The sequence below is a fragment of the Bubalus bubalis genome, chromosome 11, assembly GCF_019923935.1.
Source record: "Bubalus bubalis isolate 160015118507 breed Murrah chromosome 11, NDDB_SH_1, whole genome shotgun sequence".
Classification (NCBI taxonomy): Eukaryota; Metazoa; Chordata; class Mammalia; order Artiodactyla; family Bovidae; genus Bubalus; species Bubalus bubalis.
Window position 1 is genome coordinate 16,881,616 of NC_059167.1, and position 23,177 is coordinate 16,904,792.

The 23,177-nt window shown below is 42.9% G+C and overlaps 1 protein-coding gene across 1 annotated transcript in view; it reads left to right on the forward strand.

Annotated features, from left to right (window-relative positions):
- Window positions 1-5,289: 5,289 nt before the first annotated feature.
- Window positions 5,290-23,177, forward strand: part of TMED10 (transmembrane p24 trafficking protein 10) — a 34,794-nt gene continuing 16,906 nt past the window's right edge. The window contains exon 1 of the mRNA XM_006053894.4: window positions 5,290-5,580. Coding sequence (XP_006053956.1) covers window positions 5,356-5,580 — 225 coding nt within the window. The 5' untranslated portion in view covers window positions 5,290-5,355. The remainder of the gene's footprint in view (window positions 5,581-23,177) is intronic.

Genomic DNA, 23,177 nt, shown 5'->3' on the forward strand with positions numbered 1-23,177 from the left:
ACTAAACAACGTTAGACCTCAGCTTCTCCATATAAAAATGGCAATTAAAATACTAGATAGAGGAACTAGCATTTATGGAGCAACTGGTCTATGCTGGTGTGCTAACTGCTTTATGTTATGTTGTAGTATTTCATTCAGCAAATATGTGACCACCCAGTGTGCACAGAATACTGTGCCTGGCCTCAGAGATACATCAGGCACACAGCAAAGATTGCTCTCTTAGAGCTTAAGTTCCAGTTGGGTTGGGTGATAATTAACAAACAAAAATGAAAGAACAAGATACTGTCAAATAATGGCAAGGGCTTCTCAGGTGGTGTTCATGGTAAAGAACCTGACTGCCAATGCAAGGGATGTAAGAGATTCAGGTTCCATCCATGGGTCCAGATGATCCCCTGGCACAGGGCATGGCAACCGACTCCAGTATTCTTGCCTCAAGACCTCCATGGACAGAGGAGCCTGGCGGGTTAGAGTCCAATAGGGTCGCAAAGAGTTGGACACGACTGGAGCCACTTAGCATGCACATGCATCCTATATAGATAATAAAACCAGATCACATGATCAAAAGTAACCTGGGGACAGGGTTACTTGTGTAAGGTGGGCTCCCTGGGAGGTGACATTAGAATTGAGACCTGAACAGCAGGAGGAGCCTCAGAGTCCAGGGCCCATGGGACAAGGTGTGGAGAAGAGAGTTCCAGGTAGGCGTTCAGTGCAAAGGCCCTGATGCAGGTAGAAGCTTCAGCTGTTTGGAAGGCCAGGGACTGCAGGACAGTGACCGGGTGGGAGGTAGGAGGAAGTGATCATCAAATAAGGTGAGATTAGGGAGGTAGGCAGGAGACTGATCGCAGTGGCAATCAGTGGGACGTGCTAAAGTATTTGGGCTTTATTCTGATCGGTCTGATTTACATCTTTTCAGGAAAATCACGAGGTGTATTAAGGAGTGTGGCTATAATGGCACAAGAATGGAAGCAGAAACAACAGGAGGGAGGCTGTAGTCTTATCTTGGTGAGAGAAGAAAGCTTTTCTGTAAAGGGTCAGATAGTAAATAGGTTTTGTGAGCCACATAAGCTCTCTTGCACACATTCTGCCTCTCCCCCTCTCTCTCCTGACCCTTCTCCTCCATTTGTAAGAACCCTCTGCAAGTGTGGAAACCATTCTTAGCTCCCGGCCAATATAAAAGCAGGAGGCTGCCGGACGGATTTGGCCTGCCTAGCTGGGCAGTACTTGGCTGATCCCTAGCTCAGAGAGAAGTGGAAACTGATAGGCATATATTTAGGACACAGAACTCATAGGACTTGCTGATGAACTGGCTCTGTGTGGGTTGGGGGGTAAGAGAAAGAGGAAACAAGGATGGCCTCAGTGAAGAAGTAGAAAGTGGTGTCATTTACTGAGATAGGGAAAGCAGCAGATTTGGGAGTAGGGGGAGAGGCCAAATCAAGAGTTAAGTGTGAATTGCCTATTAGTCATCCAAGTGGAGATATGTCAAGTCAGGAGCCTGATACAGACTGGAGTTTAGGGGAGAGGGCAGGGCTGGAGATTCACACCTGGGAGTTATCCTCTATGGATGCATTTCAAGTCCTGGATGGGATGAGATCACCCACAGGGCAGCATAGAGTTTCCAGGATCAGCTCCCCAGGGGACTCTAGAACTTAGAGGACCCACAGAAAATATCCTTGGAGTCACTCTCTGGGTCAAAGAGTATGACACATGACAAACTGCTTTCCAAAAGACTCTTGTCTCTTCACAGAACCCATCTTGTTTTAGCTATTCAAATGCAGCTTTGTGAGTGGGACTGTACACGCAAATGGGCAGGGATACCGGAGGTAGGCATCCTTGACTGCTTCTGCGTGGGAGCCGGGGAGCCTCAAGCCACACCAGAGGATTAGGCTGCTTGAAGGAGGCATCAAGGGGCCATAGCTCGTCCAGAGACTCCCAACCACAGAACTGCCCAGCAAGTTTATTACAAATGCAGATTTTTAATAAGAGCTTCTGATTCACCGTCTGGAGTGAGGTGTGTGTTAAACAAACTCCCTCTCATACAAACGAAAGTTTGTGAAATCTGTGGCTTAAAGACAGACTGGGTGGAGGGTGCGTCCTGGTGACATCTCTTCACCTCCAGAGGCTGGGGTGGGGGAGTGGGGTTTTCAGGAATCTTAGGTGAGGCTGGCTGGGGAAGTTTCAGGATGATGGGATAGCAGAGCACTGGGAGGCCAGGGGGTAAAAAAAAAAAAACATTTTCTCTAGTTGTGGGACAGTTTCCATTTGCTCTCCAATTCAGAATGAGGCCTTTCCCCCAAAGAGATGTGAAATGGTACCTTATTTGTCATTCCCTTCTCCAGGGGATCTTCCCAACCCAGGGATCGAACCCACATCTTTTATGTCTCCTGCATTGCAGGAAGATTCCTTACCATCTGAGCCACCAGGGAAATCCTTATTTAACACAGAGGCAGAGTTGAAAAGTTCTCATTCCCTGGAGTATCTACTCTGCCCTCTAGTTACATAGCAGAGAGGGGAGTTTTTTGTTTTTTTCCCTGTAATTTTGTATGGAAACAAGAACACATTTTTCAATTAAAAAACAAACAAACATGTTGTTGCTGAAACTGAAGTGGTATCCTACACTTTGAATACATTATGGATTAAATAAATTTGTGTGAAAACAGCTAAGGAATAATGGAATAGATTTGCTGTTAGACCTCCTGCGAGGAGCTAAGGAATTAATCTTGCATTCATTTGAATCTTTATTTATTGTGCCTTCTAAGTGCCAGGCACTATTTGAGATTCAGAAAATAAAGTAGTGAACAAAATAGACAAAAATCCCTGCGCCTAACAAAATAGATATCCTAATTAAGGAGACAGATCAATATTAAGACAGATTTATCATTAAATTATTAATGATAAATAAGTAAATGTATGCAGCATTAGATAGTGATGAGTACTAAGGAGAAAATATAAAGGAGGGAAGGGAGGGGGCAGAGGGGGCGGGGAACAGGAAAGAGCTGAGGGCCAGGATAAGTGAGACAGGAAAGGACTTGAGAGCTGTGACTGAGGAAAGTAACTCAATTTCTCTAAGTAAAATATAATTTCTTCACCTGTAAAATATAAATAATATTAATAGCACCTTTCTAAAGATAGTTCAGGCCCTCAGACTGACTTTGTCACTTTTAAACTATGGGACTTTGGGTACAAGAATTCTTTGGGGTCTCAGAACCTCAGTTTCCTCATTTATAAAATCAAAAGATTTGCTCAGCCTATGTCACACTGGTTTTTGAAAGTGCCAACCAACATAATTAATATGTGCGAAAATATTTTAAAACATATAAGCTATTATTTAAATGTAAGAAACCTAAAGAAAACATACACATAGGGTTTTTTTTATGGTTTGCAAATCTCTTGCTGATGATCAGCAGAGCCTCAGGACTGTGAGTAAACAATGAATTAGATAATGACTTGGTACTGATTCCATGTACTGGCAAGGAAAAGGCCAATGCAAATTATCAGGATGTACTGGGAAATCCCATGGACAGAGGAGCCTGGTGGGTTACAGTCCACAGGGTCACAAAGAGTCAGACATGACTGAAGCGACTTCGGACACACACACTAATAGAGTGTCCCTGGTGGCTCAATTGTTAAAGAGTTGCGGGCAATGCAGGAGACTGCCTACAATTTAGGAGACCTGGGTTCGATCCCTGGGTTGGGAAGATCCCCTTGAGGAGGGCATGGCAACCCACTCCAGTATTCCTGTCTGGAGAATCCCACAGACAGAAGAGCCTGGTGGGCTACATTCCATGGGGTCACAAGAGTCAGACACAACTTAGCGACTAAACCACCAATGAGTAGATTAGCAATCACATCTCTTTGAAGAGGGATAAAATAATCAAATAAGTGTTCCTAAGTAGACACCTCATAAAATAATTATTATATGACATTTGTCATATTTTAAAATGATTTATGAAGAGCTGACTCATTTGAAAAGACCCTGATGCTGGGAAAGATTGAGTGCAGGAGAAGGGGACAACAGAGGATGACATGGTTGGATGGCACTATCGACTCAATGGACATGGGTTTGGGTGGACTCCAGCAGTTGGTGATGGGCAGGGAGGCCTGGCGTGCTGCGGTTCTTGGGGTTGCAAACAGTTGGACACAACTGAGCAACTGAACTGAACTGAAAATGCTTTACAGCTCCTTTATGTTTGTTCTTGTTTTGTTTGTGTGACTTCAGCTCCAGAAAAACTAGGTAGACTGAAAGAAGTTATAAATACGGAACAGTTATTTAATTTGCTAAGTGCAGACAGTCCACCTTCTGAGTATTTCTGTAGATGCTCAATAAACATGAATCAAAGTAAGATAATTTCAAACTAAATACTTTTTTTCATCTTCCTATTTTTTTCAGCCTTGAATCCCCATAATGGTTAAATCAATAAACATGTCAGTATGTACGAATGGTATAGAGTCTGGCACACAGTAGGCAGTCAATAAATATTTATTACAGGAAAGCATGAATGATTACTATATAAATTTTCTTGCTATGACTAGTAAGACGGTATTTTAAACGTTTAAAATACACCAATACTTGCCCTCCGTATACAACTCTTATCTGGTAAACCACATTAGGTCCATCTACAGTGTTCATTCAATTTAAATATTAATCCAAATTTAGTTTGAATACTACCTGACAGAATAGGTGCTCAATATTTGCTAAATAAGATGCACATTCAGAAATTAGTTACTACAGCCCAAATAACCCCCACTCAGGCCCACGAACTGGACACCTCCAGCTCACATTCACCAGGTGACTTCTACCACTTCTCTGAAGTTCTGGCCCCCACTCGCCTAATAGCCAGAGTAGAATCTTTCCTCAGCTTCTCGAAGTCTTCCTCTTAGGTGCTCTACGTAACAACTGTCACCAGGGTGCTAGGGCCGCCCCACAGCCGGTCCGGGGTGGTCGGTGGGCGGGCCCAGCGATAGGCAGTGTGGCTGTTTCCTATTGGGGCTTGGTTGCTATGGTATCACCGACCTTAAACCTCGCGGGCGCTACTTCCGGAAGTTAAAAGAAAATTACTTCCTGAGCTGCCCGTACTTGCTATGGCCGACTGAGCAGGCACTGAGCTTAATAAAAATGAAACTTTTCTTGGAAACCCCTAGAAAAATCTCATTTAACCACTTTAATTTGTGGGCATGACGTAGTATCATATCCCTTCTTCACTTTATAAAGGTTTACTAATACATCCCCCCCTCCCCAGTCTATGTGCCAGTCTCCAAAATGGCGCCAGCGACTTTGAGAAGGTCAGAGGTGAGTTCCGTGGGCCCTCCCGGTTCCGGCGCGATCGAGGCCCAGGGCGGCGAACAGTCTCCGGCACCATGTCTGGCTCCTCAGGCCCACAGGCTCAGCGTGGCCCTTGCCCGTTCGCGTTGCTGCTGCTACTCCTGCTCGGCCCCAGCTCGGTCCTCGCCATCTCCTTCCACCTGCCCGTTAACTCCCGCAAGTGCCTCCGCGAGGAGATCCACAAGGACCTGCTGGTGACGGGCGCATACGAGATCACCGACCAGTCTGGGGGCGCCGGCGGCCTGCGCACCCATCTCAAGGTGCGGCGCGGGGCGGGGCGGGGAGGGGAAACCGCAGGCGCCGGCGAGGTGGCCGAGGATCGGGGAGTCGGGCGGGCGGAGGTCTGGAGGGCCGGCTTGGCCCCGCGGAGCGCGAAGGGCGCGCCGTCGAGACCGCCCCCTCACCCCGCTCGTTGGCGGTCGCGGGGCGGGACTGGGAACCGCGCACCGAAGCCGGGAACCCTTTAGAGGGCCCGCCAGGGCCTTGGCGGATGTGGTGATCGCTGAGCGGCCGCGGCCTTGACTTTGGGTCCTTGTGGTCTTGTTCCAGTTTTGGTTTTAGGTACCTTGAACTGGTAACTAGGGGTCTTCAAAGAAGTCTTTGGAGGCTGATTATTTGTTGGGATCATCATCATAAGACATTGATACCTGCAGGGAAAAAATGGAATCAGATTTACTGTGAATAATAAAAAGCTTTATTTCTTGAGCATCAGCTGTGTTCAGGTCCCGTGCTGCTGTACACATATTAGCGTTTAGTTCGCACACTACCCTAAGAACTAAGTACTGTTTAGCCTCATTTTACACATGATAAAACTGAGGCTCAGAAAGGTAATAGAGTTGGTGTCAGAGCTGAAGTGGATTCTTAGGTTGGGAGTTAAGTAAGGTGACAGAAAACTGCTGCAATCATATTCTCACCCTGTCTTTTATTTGTCATTCCAGTGATTGATTAAAGTCGATTTTTGGTGACAAAACGGTCTCAGTCTCTAGTCCTTTCCTTTCTGGTTCCCCAGAGTCTGGGCTTGGCCAAGTTTTCTGTAAATTTCAGTGATACTCTTGGATGGTGGCAAGTATTACTGTAGTGCCGGTTTGGTCCCATATTGATTTGGGATGACCAGACCTGATCTTTGAAGCGTTAATGTGTTTAATATCTGTCAATATTTGATTGTATTTTAGGTAATTTTATTCATTCACTAGAAGCACCTGGTTTTTGTTTTTAACAGGAGGGGTCTTGAACCCAGACAGGAAGAAACATTTTTACACTATATTAGAGCTTTGGGTGTAATAAAACCATAGTTTATTTGTAAGTATTGGAACCCATTAGTGGTAACAGATGGCCTCCTTGGTGGGTCAAAGGGTAAAGAATCCACCTGCAGTGTAGGAGACTCTGGAAGTGAGGGTTGGATCCCTGGGTCAGGAAGATTTCCTAGAGAAGGGCATGGCAACTCACTGCAGTATTCTTGTGTGGTGAATCCCACAGACAGAGGAGCCTGGTGGGGCCTACAGTCACAAAGAGTTGGGCGTGACTAAAGCGACTGAGTATGCACAGTGGTTAACAGATGCAGATTATTTAAACTTTGAGAGATATAAACTATTTTCACCACTGTTGCACCATGACCCAGACTTTTGTTATTCTCTTCAGGCCCCAAACTTCTCTCTGGCCAAGAAAGGAATGATGGCATAATTTTATAGGCTTAGATACAGTATTTTGGGGGTCCTGCTTCTGGCTCTTCAAAGGGTGTAGGGCATAGAATCAAAGAATTTGAGCAATGAAAGAGAGTATACTCTCGTCTCTAGTGTTGCTCCTCTGATTTGTACTTATGATTTAAAACCTTAACTATTCTTTACCTGGTAAAGTTTAAATTTTCCAACATACTCTGTAGCACTCTTCATGATCTGTTCTTGAAGCTTTATGTACTTTGTCATCACTCCCCTTTGCATTTTATATATGAGCCACCCTGAACAGTACCCTAAACTCAGTTTATTTTAATCTTACAGTGTAACTAGTATTATATCTTGTCTTCCTCATTAGACTATTAGTATCGTGAGGGCAGTAATTATTTTCGTGTTCATTTTTTTCTGAATGTCAAGCATACTGCCTTGCTTCTAGTAAGCACTTAATACAGGAAGCATATAATATAGCAGGTTCTTACAGGAATTACATTTATATCCAAGGCTGCTGAAGGGACCTCAGCAGCAGGAATCTGTATCTACACGCTACCATTTTACCATCACACACTTGCTCTCGCCACATCTGCTCTGTTCTCTTGCTTTGTGGTTGTTTATTTCTAAGTCAGGCCCGACTCTGCAACACCATGAACTGCTGCACACCAGGCCTCCCCGTAGTCCTTCACCATCCCCCAGAGTTTTCTCAGACTCATGTCCATTGAGTCGGTGATGCCATCCAACCATCTCATCCTCTGTCTGCTCTGTTCTCTTGCTACTGGCCAGCTTACTCAGACTGCCTCTGAGGTCCTTCACCTGGATGCCAAGTAGGTAACAAAAATGAATGAATTGGGCCAGCTATAAGAAAAATAGCAGCCGTGATTGATAAATGAGGGATAACTGGTAGTAGTGGAAACTGTCAGTTTGGAATAGTCAGTACTTATCTCTTGATGTGGACCTGTTGCCACATCTGGTTTTTCAAATGAAGTTAGAAATCCGGATTTTTAAGCGAAAGCTCTTGATTTTAAAATATCACCAACTAATTCAAGTTGGTCTTGGCATTTGTTTTTTTATAGAGAAGAGTACAGTCTGTCCACCATGTGTACACATTACCCAGATTATCGGAATCGTGTCACACTTATTTCATCTTAACTGCTTCTCCCTTCTCATTTTATGCTGAGTCGTTTTAAACTAAAGTCTAAATAATCATGGTGTGTCAGTCTTTCATACTTCAGGATGAATCTCTTTAAAAATACGAGCTTAATCACAATGTTATGTGGCTATTTTCATGCCTTGCAAAGTTAACAATAGTTCCTTAATGCTGTCTAATAATTGATTGATGTTTAGGCACTAAATTGTATCTGACTCTTTTGTGACCCCATGTACTGTAGCCCTCTAGGCTTCTATGTCCATGGGCTTTCCCAGGTGAGAATTCTGGAGTAGGTTGCCATTTCTTCCTCCAGGGGATCTTCCCAAGTCAGGGATCAAACCCACATCTCCTGCATTGGCAGGCGGATTCTTTACCGCTGAGCCACCTACCCACTTCATACTCAAATTTCTCCACTTGTCTCAAAAATAGCTATTTAAAATTAATTTGTTGTATCTCTCAAGTCTCTTTAATCTACAATAGTTTCACTCTCTCTTCCCCAGCTCCCTTTTTTTTATATGCTTGAAATTATATTGTTGGGGTCAGTAGTCCTTAAATCATGTCCTACATTGTAGGTCTGTCTCTGCTTCCTTGAGGTGTCATTCGACGAGTCTGTCCCCCATGTTCTTGTAAAAGTAATCAACTATAAATAGGTAACTAGATTCGGGTTTATGTGAGGTTACTTCACGAGTGGTATTGTGTACCTCATGTGACATCATGGCACTGCACACAGCACTTTTGTGCCCCTTGGTGCTGCTAAGGTAGATCAGTAGATTCAGTGTGTGTATTAAAGTCCAACTGCTGCTATAAACAAATTATCATGGACTTAGTGGCTCACTGGTAGTTCGGCTGGTAAAGAATCCACCTGCAATGCAAGAGAGCCCGGTTCTATTCCTGGGTCAGGAAGATCCACTGGAGAAAGGGATAGGCTACCCGCTCCAGTATTCTTGGGCTTCCCTTGTGGCTCAGCTGGTAAAGAATCCGCCTGCAATGTGGGACACCTGGGTTTGATCCCTGGGTTGGGAAGATCCCCTGGAGAAGGGAAAGGCTACCCACTCCAGTATTCTGGCCTGGAGAATCCCATGGACTATATAGTCCATGGGGTCACAAAGAATCGGACACAACTGAGCGACTTTCACTGGTGGCTCACTGCACACATTTATCTTCCAGTTCTAGAGTTCAGAAGTCCTAAAATCAAGGTGTCAACAGGACTGTGTTCCTTCTGCAGGCTCTAGGGGAGAATCCATTTACTTGCCATTTCCAACTTCTAGAGGCCACCTGCACTCCTTGACTGGTGACCCCTTCCTCCATCTTCAAAGCCAGAAGCATGGTATCTCCAAAACTTTCTCTTCCTTTCTCCAACCCAAACCTCTCTCCCCCATTCTCCCACCCAAACCTCTCTCCCTTCTCAGCTTCTATCGTCTCATCTCCTCTGACTCTGCTACTTCTTTCTTTCCCATATAAGGACCCTTAATTTAATTCACATCTGCAAATGCCTTTTTGCCACATAGAATCACATATTCACAAGTTCTGGAAATAAGGATATGGACATCTTTTTGGGGGTTGGGAACATTATCCTGCCTACGAAGTTGGTAACAGTCTGGAGCCTCTAATGTAAAGCTGCCAATTAATCTTTAACTTGTGAAGCTATTGATGATTTATATGGGTATATTGTTTCATTAAGATTGTGAAATGATGATTTTCTAATTGTTCATTTCGTATTTACTAGCTGGAATTACTCCTAAGAAATGCATCACGTAAAGCCATTTGGTTACTCTAAAATTTATAATTCAGGAAGGAAAGTTGGGCTTAGTGCACAGTTCATTCCTTTTTATTGTTGGTTTTCACAGCAAGTAGTTGTTGCTCTTGTCATTTCCACTATAGTCTGAAGAAGGCTGTTGTTTTAAGTATTATACTGAGATCATTTTTATTGTTGTTTACTTCCATTTTCGGAGTGCTTGTTTTAGTCAGTTGCAGTCATTCTTTATGTGCACTTGTCCCTTTGGCTCCTGGATCTTTTTGACCCAATCCTGTTGGACTTTGATGGCTTCCCTCTTTTGTGGTCAAACCCCTGACTTGGATGCAGCTGTTCCTCCAAGAAGTTGTGGTTCCTTTTTGTGAGGCATGGTATTTTAGAGACCATAAGTCAGGTGTCATTTTTAAAAGTTTAATATATTGTGCAGGCTGCAGAACCTATATGTGAGCTTGATCACACTCCTTAGCACAATTTGCGAACTTTTTCATAGCCTCTGTCCACTTAGTTCTGCTTTCTCTTAAAGTTTGACCACTCACTGCCCAGACTCTGCCTCAAGAATTCTCTCTATGCATCATTTTACCTTCTGAGGGGCAACTCCAGTGTGCAAGGATCTGAGTGGTTCAGCTTCTTTTTATATCCCAGGCCATATTCTAGGTCTCCAGACAGCCTGTTAATTATCTTCCTTTTGGTCATATATCCACCCCTGGTTTAAGCAGCCACGGTTTGGAGAAATGGATACTTTCTGCAAAAGTTGGTCACCTGGGCTTGGCATTTAGCTATTGCCCTGATTGAGACAGTCTCTCTTAGAAGGATATTTGTGAATGTAGTGTCTTGATAAACCTGTCTCATTCATCATCATCCTGTCACGGAGCACCTTAATGTCCAGTGAATACATGAGTGTTACCATATATCACTCTGCCTTGTAGTTCAGTGTTTACCCATCTCCTCAGGTAGACTTTAAGCTTGAGCAGAGCCTGTGTCTGAATCGTCATTGAAATGCCTGTGTCTAATACAGACATCCTGGAATGTGAAGTCAAGTGGGCCTTAGAAAGCATCACTACCAACAAAGCTAGTGGAGGTGATGGAATTCCAGTTGAGCTATTTCAAATCCTGAAAGATGATGCTGTGAAAGTGCTGCACTCAATATGCCAACAAATTTGGAAAATTCATCAGTGGCCACAGGACTGGAAAAGGTCAGTTTTCATTCCAGTCCCAAAGCAAGGCAATGCCGAAGAATGCTCAAACTACCGCACAATTGCACTCATCTCACATGCTAGTAAAGTAATGCTCAAAATTCTCCAAGCCAGTCTTCTGCAATACGTGAACCATGAACTTCCAGATGTTCAAGCTGGTTTTAGAAAAGGCAGAGGAACCAGAGATCAAATTGCCAACATCCGCTGGATCATGGAAAAAGCAAGAGAGTTCCAGAAAAACATCTATTTCTGCTTTATTGACTATGCCAAAGCCTTTGACTGTGTAGATCACAATAAACTGTGGAAAATTCTTCAAGAGATGGGAATACCAGACCACCTGACCTGCCTCTTGAGAAACCTATATGCAGGTCAGGAAGCAACAGTTAGAACTGGACATGGAACAACAGATGGGTTCCAAATAGGAAAAGGAGTACGTCAAGGCTGTATATTGTCACCCTGCTTATTTAACTTCTATGCAGAGTACATCATGAGAAACGCTGGGCTGGAAGAAGCACAAGCTGGAATCAAGATTGCCTGGGAGAAATATCAATAACCTTAGATATGCAGATGACACCACCCTTATGGCAGAAAGTGAAGAGGAACTAAAAAGCCTCTTGATGAAGGTGAAAGAGGAGAGTGAAAAAGTTGGCTTAAAGCTCAACATTCAGAAAACGAAGATCATGGCATCTGGTCCCATCACTTCATGGGAAATAGATGGGGAAACAGTGGAAACAGTGTCAGACTTTATTTTTTGGGCTCCAAAATCACTGCAGATTGTGACTGCAGTCATGAAATTGAAAGATGCTTACTCCTTGGAAGGGAAGTTATGACCAACCTAGATAGCATATTAAAAAGCAGAGATACTACTTTGCCAACAAAGGTCCATCTAGTCAAGGCTATGGTTTTTCCATAGTCATGTATGGATGCGAGAGTTGGACTATGAAGAAAGCTGAGTGCTGAAGAATTGATGCTTTTGAACTGTGGTGTTGGAGAAGACTCTTGAGAGTCCCTTGGACTGCAAGGAGATCCAACCAGTCCATCCAAGGAGATCAGTCCTGGGTGTTCATTGGAAGGACTGATGCTGAGGCTGAAACTCCAATACTTTGGCCACCTCATGCAAAGAGTTGACTCATTGGAAAAGACCCTGATGCTGGGAGGGGTTGGGGGGCAGGAGGAAAAGGGGACGACAGAGAACAAGATGGCTGGATGGCATCACCGACTCGATGCACATGAGTTTGGGTGGACTCTGAGAGTTGGTGATGGACAGGGAGGCCTGGCGTGCTGCGATTCATGGGGTCGCAGAGAGTCAGACACAACTAAGCAACTGAACTGAAATGAATACAGTGGATGGTACATAGTAGGACTTCAGCCTAAGGAATGAATGAACAAATGAATTGGCACTGTCCTAATCTCATCTCTGATCTTTTCCTCTTCACTTGTCTCCTCCTACTCCTCACTGTAGCCATTCTGAATACCTTGCAGTTTTTTGAGCACAGTGTTCTCTTAACGGGGACCAGTCTTTACCTGTACACCTCTCCTGTGTGCTTCCCCAGTAATGGAAAGTAATGTCATGCCTACTGTGTAGGCATTATTGTACAACTGAGTTAAATATTCAGTCTTATTGAACTTGGGTCTGGAGTCAGACAGATTTGGATTCAGATCCCATCAGCTCCACCATTTAAAGGGGGTATGGTCTTAGGGGAATTACTTAACCTTTCTCTTTGAGTCTCTTATATGTAAGATGGGGATGATAGTGTTCGTAGAATTATTAGAAGGGCTAGTGGAGGTGAGCTCTTTATTGTGCAGGGCTTACTGCAGCGGGCCATAGATATTAGTGCTTTGCTTTTCTCTCTAGTAGATGAAAATTGAATTGCCTATCTGACTTCCTCTCCCTGTGTCATTGCAGTGACAGATAAAGAGCATTTTAATGAGTAATTCTGAAGTTTTGTGATTTTCCCATTCATTCAGTAAATATTTAATACTTAGTACAAATGCCAGACATAGCTGGGGTTATAGGCATGCATAGCAGACAGGTCCTTGACCTCTAGTGAGAACAAAGACAAAATACAAGTTTAAAAAAATACAGACAAATCTCATGTAGTAATAAGGATTATAATGAAAATCAAGCAGTAGGTGGTAAGGAGTGGTTAATAGGGTAAAATGTATTTGAGTGGCCAGCCAAGGCCTTTCTTTTTTTTTTTAAATTTAATTAATTAATTTTCGATTGTTCTGGGTCTTTTCTCCAGTCGTGGGAGTGGGGGCTACTCTCTGGTTACAGTGAGCAGGCCTCTGGTTTGCAGTGGCTTCACCGGACGCACGGGCTTCAGTAGTTGCGGCTCCCAGGCTCTAGAGCACAGGCTCAATAGTTGTGGCCCGTGGGCTTAAGTTGCTTGGTAGCATGCGGGAATCTTCCCAGATCAGGCATCAAACCTGTGTCTCCTCAGTTGGCAGACAGAGTCTTTACCACTGAGCTACCAGGGAAGCCCCAGCCAAGGCCTTTCTGAACAGAGAGAGAAGTGGATTGAAATGATGGGTGGGACTATGTTGCAAAGATTTCTTCTTCAGGCCCATATTGGGATGTGTTTTCTGTTGCGATTTCCAATTGAGGTTATCCCTTCCCTACTCGTTTCATGAAATGAGGCTAAATCAGGCTAAATAGTTTCAGATTTAAAGATTGCTGCACAGAATTCAAGCAGGAAATACCAGCCCATTATGCAGAGTGAACATAGAAGTTTTCTCATACTTCAGGTCCACAATAAAAGCCTGTTGTAGGGACTCAGAATCTGTGAGTTACAAACTACATTTTCATAAAGATAGAGATTCCAGTATCCATTGTTCTTTGGAATCCGTGTTAATAGTGAAAATTGGAGGATGAATTAATTTTAGGGGATGAGATGAGTTATTGCCTAAGGGTGATTTATACTTTGGAAATACGTTACAGAAAAAAGAGAAAGCAGTTGTGAGGAGAGGTCATAATCATCACCAGAAAAGAAAGAAAAGCCTAATGGTAATAATTTAGGTCACTTAGACATTTTTAGCTTCTTCCAAATAATCCAATTGGTCTAACTTTTTTCTTATTGTCATTCTTCAAGAGTCCTGTTGCTATTAATAATTCATTTTGCCAAATGAGATTATTTTTTATTTGGCTATTACACTCAGATATGGTCCCAGTGTTTCCCAGCTAGCTTACAGATGAGGAAACCAAACAAGATCATTTGGAAAGTTCAGCGTTGAGTCATAGGCCTATCACAGTTTAAGCCTAAAAATGATCAAGAAGAACCTTGGCCGTTGGGAAACCATTGGTCTATAATTTTTTCTACCACTAAAAGCTGTATGAAAAGATTGTGTGTGTGTGCGCGTGTGTGTGTGCGTGCGCGCGCGCGCGCACGTGTGAGCACTCATGTGCACTACACATTTAATTGATCTTATTTGGAGTAGTTAACGCTTCAGCTCATGATTACTGTTGTCTATGCTGAGGGCTGATCTTTTTCTCTTAAGAAAAATACATCTTTCTCAAATTTACATTTGATGTGACTGTTATCCAGTGGATTAGAAACAGATCAAGAAATAGATGGTTTAGTACAGAAGGCTGATTGGTACATTAAAATGTAATGATATTAAAATCTAGTTTATTTTGTGTATTATATACTAATTTCTAGATTTAAATTAAAACCTGATTGTGTGTTTCTATCTCCATAAAAGTTAAACAACATTACTTCATTAAACCTCTCTCATTCGACATTTGTCCACAGCCTTCTCTCTTTTCAAGTCATCTAGAGAAGGGGGCTGCTTAGAATTTGAAATTTCTGTATCATGTCTTTATGATGACTTCTCATGTTTCTAGGGAAGGGGAACTGATTTCTAAAGGTAATCTAGCAGGGTGCAGTGGCTTCTTTACTGTTTCTTGTGTGAGTCGCTGACTGGTGGTTGATCCTGAGCTGTGGCCCCCATATGCATATGCAGCCTCGCAGCCTGGACAGTGGAGCCTTCTGTGAAATCAGCCAGCTGGCCACAGACCAGAATTTGGGCTCCCAAACAAGCCTCCGACTTGAGGGAGGTTGATGTCATCTACTTTATCCTGTGCCCCCAACCTCATTGTTCTACACAACTTGTGGGAAATCAAGGGACTAGTTGTTAAGAAAGAACAAGGCTTTGTTTGTGCCTGAAAGGGTCACACTGGAGGTTTTTACCGTAAATAACTTTGGAACAGTATGAAAAAAAACATTTGATCTGGCTTCACCCCCGCAGCAGTATTGTTAGGGCAGCAACTGGTCTTTCCTTCTCATTCCCCTTCCCTTCCTCCCTCTCTTTCTCTTCCGCCTACCCTGCACTCCCCCTCACTCCCACCCCCCCAGTCAATAATGACGTATTGCCTGTGTTGAGTTAATACAGTAAATGCTGATGAAATCAGGAAGAGAGCATCTATCCATTATCATACCACTGCCTGGAAATTTTCCATGTCTAGTTTTCAGTACTTCAGAAGCTTCTTTAAACGTCACTTCTGTGCTATGCTATGCCATTGCTGAGTTGTGTTGGAAATTTGAAAGAATTTAGTGTTGCTAGATGCTGCTTATGGCCTTCTAAGTTTGACTTTGTTCTGGGTAAAATCTAGATGTCCTTTGATTTCAGGGATGCTGTTGGTAGACTTCATACTTAATCTTGTTTGAAAGATCAGAGTAAATTTGTTTTAAATACAGCTGCTAGGCTATCAGAGTCATCCATATTCTTTGTATATAGCCTCTTGGAAGTATTTCTGATACTACTTTTCTAGTGTAAAACTACAGCATCTTCGGTGATTTGGTGTTCTCTCCCATTAGAGAAATAGACCCTACAGCTTTAGATTCAGCGTGAACTCTTACAAACTGAAACGTATGGACTTGCAACCTCTGATCATTATATATGCATCCACAGTCCTCTCTTCTCCTCCCCCAAACTTAATGTTGTTGAGTCCTTCGTGTTTATTACTTATCAGTAAAACACATGCAGGAATTGCTGAAGTAGTCTGATACTTCTTACTGTGGCCTGGTAGCAGCTAAAACGATTAATTGAATACCTGCGTTGTTCACTTCAGTTGCTCAGTCGTGTCCGACTTTTTGCAACCCCATGGACTTCATCACACCAGGCTTCCCTGTCTGTCACCAACTCCTGGAGTTTGCTCAAACTCATGTCCATTGAGTCGGTGATACCATCCAACCATCTCATCCTCTGTTGTCCCCTTCTCCTCCTGCCCTCAGTCTTTGCCAGCATCTGGGTTTTTTCCAATGAGTCATCAGCTGGCCAAAGTAAGGAGTTTGGGCTTCAGCAGCAGTCCTTCCAATGAAAATTCAGGCTGATCACCTTTAGGATGGACTGGTTTGATTTCCTTGCAGTCCACGGGACTCTCAAGAGTCTTCTCCAACACCACAGTTCTAAAACATCAATTCTTTGGCTCTCTGCTTTCTTTATAGTCCAGCTCTCACATCCGTACATGACTACTGGAAAAACCATAACTTTGACTAGAAGGACCTTTGTCAGCAAACTAACATCTCTACTTTTTAACATGCTGTCTAGGTTGGTCATAGCTTTTCTTCCAAGGAACAAGTGTCTTTTCATTTTATGGCTGCAGTCACCACCTGCATTGATTTTGGAACCCAAGAAAATAAAGTCTGTCATTGTTTCCATTGTTTCTCCATCTATTTGCCATGAAGTGATGGGACCATCATGCCATGATCTTAGTTTTTTGACTGTTGAGTTTTAAGCCAACTTTTTCAGTCTTCTCTTTCACTTTCATCAAGAGGCTCTTTAGTTCTTCACTTTCTGCCATAAGGGTGGTGTCATTTGCATATCTGAGGTTACTGATATTTCTCCCAGCAATCTTGATTCCAGCTTGTGCTTCATCCAGCCTAGCATTTCTCATGATGTACTCTGCATGTAAGTTAAATAAGCAGGGTGACAGTAGACAGCCTTGACGTACTCCTTTCCCAATTTGGGACCAGTCCCTTGTTCCATGTCTGGTTCTAACTGTTGCTTCTTGACCTGCATACCGATTTCTCAGGAGGCAGGTAAGGTGGTCTGGTATTCCCATCTCTTGAAGAATTTTCCACAGTTTGTTGTGATCCACACAAAGGCCTCAGTGTAGTCAGTAAAGCAGAAGTAGATGTTTTTCTGGAACTTTCTTGCTTTTTCTGTAATCCAGCGGATGTTGGCAATTTGATCTCTGGTTCCTCTGGCTTTTCTAAATCCAGCTTGAACATCTGGAAGTTCATGGTTGATGTACTGTTGAAACCTGGCTTGCAGAATTTTGAGCATTACTTTGCTAGCATGTGAGATGAGTGCGATTGTGCGGTAGTTTGAACATTCTGTGGCATTGCCTTTCTTTGGGATTGGAATGAAAACTGACCTTTTCCAGGCCTGTAGCCACTGCTGAGTTTTCCAAACTTGCTGACATACTGAGTGCAGCACTTTTATAGCATCATCTTTTAGGATTTGAAATAGCTCAACTGGACTTCCTTCACCTCCACTAACTTTGTTCGTAGTGATGCTTCCTAAGGCCCACTTGACTTCGCATTCCAGGATGTCTGGCTGTAGGTGAGTGATCACACAATCATGGTTATCTGGGTCATGAAGATCTTTTTTGTATAGTTCTGCTGTGTATTCTTGTCACCTCTTCTTAATATCTTCTGCATCTGTTAGGTCCATACCATTTCTGTCCTTTATTGAGCCCATCTTTGCATGAAATGTTCCCTTGCTGCTGCTGCTGCTAAGTTGCTTCAGTCGTGTCCAACTCTGTGCGACCCCATAGACGGTAGCCCACCAGGCTCCCCCGTCCTTGGGATTCTCCAGGCAAGAACACTGGAGTGGGTTGCCATTTCCTTCTCCAATGCATGAAAGTGAGAAGTGAAAGTGAAGTCGCTCAGTCATGTCCAACTCTTAGCGACCCCATGGACTGCAGCCCACCAGGCTCCTCCATCCATGGGATTTTTCAGGCAAGAGTACTGGAGTGGGGTGCCATCGCCTTCTCCGGAAATGTTCCCTTGGTATCTCTAATTTTCTTGAAGAGATCTCTAGTCTTTCCCATTCTTTTGTTTTCCTCTGTGTCTTTGCTTTGATCACTGAGGAAGATTTTCTCATCTCTCCTTGCTATTCTTTGGAACTCTGCATTCAGATGGGTGTATCTTTCCTTTTCTCCTTTGCCTTTAGCTTCTCTTCTTTTCTAAGCTATTTGTAAGGCCTCCTCAGATGACCATTTTGCCTTTTTGCATTTCTTTTTTCTTGGGGATCACTTTTTTCTTGATCACTGCCTCCTGTACAATGTCGCGAGCCTCTGTTCATAGTTCTTCTGGCACTCTATCAGATCTAATCCCTTGAATCCTTTTAACATGTTTTGTTAAAGTGCTGCATTAACAAACCAAGTACCTGCTTTGGCAGGTACTTTGTATCCCTTCAGTTTCTAAATCTTCCTGCAGCTTCCTTTGGGTTTACCTGTCTTTTCCTTTTTCATGTAACAACCAAGTTGGCCCTAGTCATCCCTGGGTTTAGTCAATGTAGACTACTTTATCTAGTTTGCCATCCATTAGCACTTTTAGATTGGAAGTATGGTTAGTTACCTAAATGTTTAATTCTAACAATAACCTCATGAAGTACTTACTCTTGTCCTTATTTTACATATGAGGCACAGAGAGGTCAAGGAACATACCCAGGGCTTTACAGCTAGTAAGTGGCACAACTGTGACTTGAACATCAACTTGCAGTTTGACTCTGGAACCTTCAGTCTAACTACTGTGCTCTACTGTCTCTCAGAGGGAGAGAAAGGTAGGTGTTTCTCTTTTGGTTCATTTTTGTGCGATGTATAGAGCTTCTCTATACATTGTATAGGGTTCATTTGGTTCATTCTATAGGGTTCATTTGGTTCTATATGTTTGGTTCATTTTGTTCAATGAATAGGGACTTGGTTGTTTCTGAATTCCTTAGTTGTTCAGAAGCTACAAGGTTGATGTTTATCTTTAAAATGACTTGTACACTTTGTGTACTCAGTATTATACCACAGACTGATCATAAACCTAAGGAAGACAGTGCAGGGTAGGAGCCTGTATGAAGGAAATTACATTTTCAAAATTTCACCAACTACACTCAAGCTGCAAGTTGATTGCCCTCTGCTGCTATGGCCTGAGTGGTGTATGGAGCTGATTCAGCAAATGAAAGCAGTGTGTGAACTGTGCCAGTAGAAAGACACAGCCTTGCCACCTTCCCCACAGACAATATGTCACTTTACAAGAGTAGGTATAGACCTGTCTGAATTACCTGTTTGTGTTTAAATACATCCTGGTGGCTCAGACAGTGGCAAATCTGCCTGCAAGGCAGGAGACCCGGGTTTGATCCGTGGGTCGGGAAGATACCACAAGAAGGGAATGGCAACCCATGCCAGTATCCTTGCCTGGAGAGTTCCATGGGCAAAGGAGCCTGCCGGGTACAGTTCGTGGGGTTGCAAAGAGTCAGACACGACTCAGCAACTAACACACAACATAAGTAAATGAAAGTGTTTGTTTGCTTGCTTGACTTTGATTATAAATTTCTAAAGACTCTGGAGGTATATGTGTATGTATGTTTGACTTCATTCTTCTCAATAGTATTTTTAAAATAAGCTTTTTATCTTAGAACAGTTTCACATTTCCAGAAAAACAGTGAAGATAATGGAGTTCCCAGGTACCCCACACCCAGTTCCCCCTGTTGTATGGTACATTTGTCACAGGAATGAACAAGTATCTATACATCATTATTAACTGAAGTCTGTACTTTATTCAGATTTCCTTAGTTTTTAACCTAATGTTTTCCTGTCACAGGATCTCATCCTTGATATGTAACGTTTAGTCATATTTCTTTGGGCTCCTCTAGATTATTACAGTTTCTCAGATTTTCCTTGTTTCTGACAGCCATTTGAGTTTTGAGGCATACTAGTCAAGTATGTGAAGGCAACGGCACCCCACTCCAGTACTCTTGCCTGGAAAATCCCATGGATGGAGGACCCTGGTAGGCTGCAGTCCATGGGGTCGCTAAGAGTCGGACACGACTGAGCGACTTCACTTTCACTTTTCACTTTCATGCATTGGAGAAGGAAATGGCAACCCACTCCAGTGTTCTTGCCTGGAGAATCCCAGGGACGGGGGATCCTGGTAGGCTGCCATCTATGGTGTCGCAAAGAGTTGGACACGACTGAAGTGACTTAGCAGCAGCAGCAGCAGCAGTCAAGTATGTTATAAGAGACCCCTCTGTTAGAGTTCATCTCATGTTTTCCCTGTGATGAAACCTGGAATTATGGGTTTGGGGAAGGAAGAACACAAAAGTAAAGTGTCATTTTCGTCATACCGTATGGAACATACAGGAGCATGCTGTCAACATGAATTATCACAGTTGTATTGACCTTGATCATGTGGCAGAGGTTGTGTCTGTCAGGCTTCTCAAGTTCCTCCCCTTCTGTACTGCACTCTTTGGAAGGAAGTCACTGTGTACGGCCCACACTTGAGTGGGGAGTTATGCTCGACCTCCTTAAGGATGTTGTCTCTACATAAATTATTTGAGAGTGTTCTTCACGGGAGATTTTTCTATTCTCCCCTGCTTCTTTGTTTGTTCATTTATGTCAGTATGGATTCATGGCTGTTTATTTTATACTCTGCATTACAGTCCAGTACTACTTTATTCTGTTGCTCAGATTGTTTCAGCTTTGGTTTTTGGGTGTCCTTTCGTTCAATTCATGTGTCCCTTTGACATACCCCATTGGCGTTTTTTGTCTTGGTTTGTTTTTGAGCGCTTCTCTACTTCCTGGCACTACAAGATGCCCCGGGCTCATCTTGTGTGTTTCTTGCCCCAGTCCTGGATTCAGCTGTTTCTCCAAGGGGGCCTTTTATTGAAGAATAAAAGGTAATTATTGGTAATTAGAACCCAAGATCTGGATGGGTAGTATTATTTTAAGATATCTTTTCCTGACATTCACACACACACACACACACACACACACACACACACACACTTACAGCAGCAGTAAGTGGCCAAAAGTAGTCCCAGCCTTATTGCAACTTTTCGTAAGGCTAAGATTTCCCAGGGCAGCCAGAGGACCTAGGATGGTGCTAGAGGATGGAGGCCTGGGGCTCAGGAGCTTTCACCCAGTTCCTTCAGGTCCCGCCTCTGCATTAGATCAGGTAGATGTTATGGCGGGTCACTAAAAGGATCCGTCTCAGTTGTCTTAATATTTGTATCTTTAGCCAGGCCATGTTTGAAAGTGGAAAGTCTAATATTGGTCACAGTCTTTTCACAAGGACCTTCCTGATAAATTGTTCTTCTCATTTAGTTCCAGGAAAATTAATCTCTGAAGATAAATTTGTGAGCTTTCATCAGTAAACAAATGATGTATAGCCCAACTTGTTTCTTTCTTAATCTTGGCTTCCGGAAAACTGAGAGCCAAATTTATTGTGCAGATGCCATTTGCTTAGTTCTAATTGTTAGTGCCTTCATTCTGTTTGATAGCACCTATTTGTTTCTTCTTCCAGGTGAACTCTGTTCCTTAAATTCTTAATTGCTTTATCTGCCTGGTGTTTGGGCCTAAGCTACTTGATCCTTTTGAAGCAGGGGGATATTATCTTGAATGTGTGGCAAAGGAAGAGGGTCAGGCTTCTGGAGCAGGACCTGCCCAAGAACCTGTTTTCTCTGACCACTACCTAGAATGGTCCAAGAAAATCCAATTCTAAATGAGTCTGTATTCCCAGTGGACCTGTATTCTCACTTATTTTATGAAGTGAGTATTCACATATTCTTGACATCAGCTACTGTGCATATACAATTAACACTTTCCTACTTTATAAGTTGTGAACTTTGCCTTGCCTTTTTCCTTCAGAAGGTGTTATCTAGAAACAGACCTTTATTACTTTCTATTCCTTGATGTCATATGGACAGATTTTATGGCTTGATATTACCTTTGTTTAATTAAGAACTTCACAGTAAATTTTAAAAATGTTCTTTTATTGTTTAAGAGGGAATCCTTTATGAGCTTGCTGTTTGCCACCTTGTGGGCTTGTACTGGCCCATTAAACTCAGTTTATGCTGCTTACTTAATCCTTGTGGGCATACGTTTTTTGGTCTTGTTCTGTGGGCTCTCTGTTTTTAAAATTTCTCAAATCTGGCCCCTGTCTCTCCATACTCACAGCTTTTATCATTTCTAACCTGATAACTGGGTTAGTGTCCTAACTCATCTTCTTATCTCTGGTATTCTTCCCTCTTGGGTCTCTTCACAGTATTGAGTCTCTTCACAGTGTTAGCAGATTTATCTTTCTAAATTGCAAGTTGAATCACATTACTCTTATTTCAAAAAAAAAAAAAGTGTAGAGAAATCTCACTACTCAAAAATAACTAATATTATTAAAGTGCTTTAATTAAATGGTGGCTCAGACGGTGAAGCGTCTGCCTACAATGCAGGAGACCCGGGTTCAATCCCTGGGTCGGGAAGATCTCCTGGAGAAGGAAATGGCAACCCACTCCAGTATTCTTGCCTGGAAAATCCCATGGATGGAGGAACCTGGTAGGCTACAGTCCATGGGGTTGCAAAGAGTCAGACATGACTGAGCGACTTCACACTCACACTCACATGTATGCTACTCAGTTTTTGTATTTAAAATCTCACCTAAAAAAATAAAATCTCACCTATAATCAAATCTTGATTTACAGACAGCATTAGAACATCCAGTTTATTATAAGGAATCCACTCCTTTTGTGTTCCACCTTGCAGGTAGCTTCCTGTCTTAGGTAATGAAATGTGCCTTCTGCCCAGACAGTCATGTGCTCTAGAAAAGAAGTCTGAGACCCAGTCTGTCATAATATTGTGTCAAACCCTTGCTTTATTTGCGATCATTCACTTAGCAATATATGCTGCTGCTTGTGTTACAGACCTTTCTCTAGGAATGGGGCAGTTTAAGTTTGGAAAACTTAGAAGAGCCAACAACTTAGAAGACAGGAATTGTTATTTGTGGAAAGCAAAGATGTCTTTTTTTAGAAGTAACTTGTTATCCCCACACCTATCTTCCCACACCTCCTGTAGTCCTTGGCATAATTAACATGAAATTTGCAGGAGCAGCTC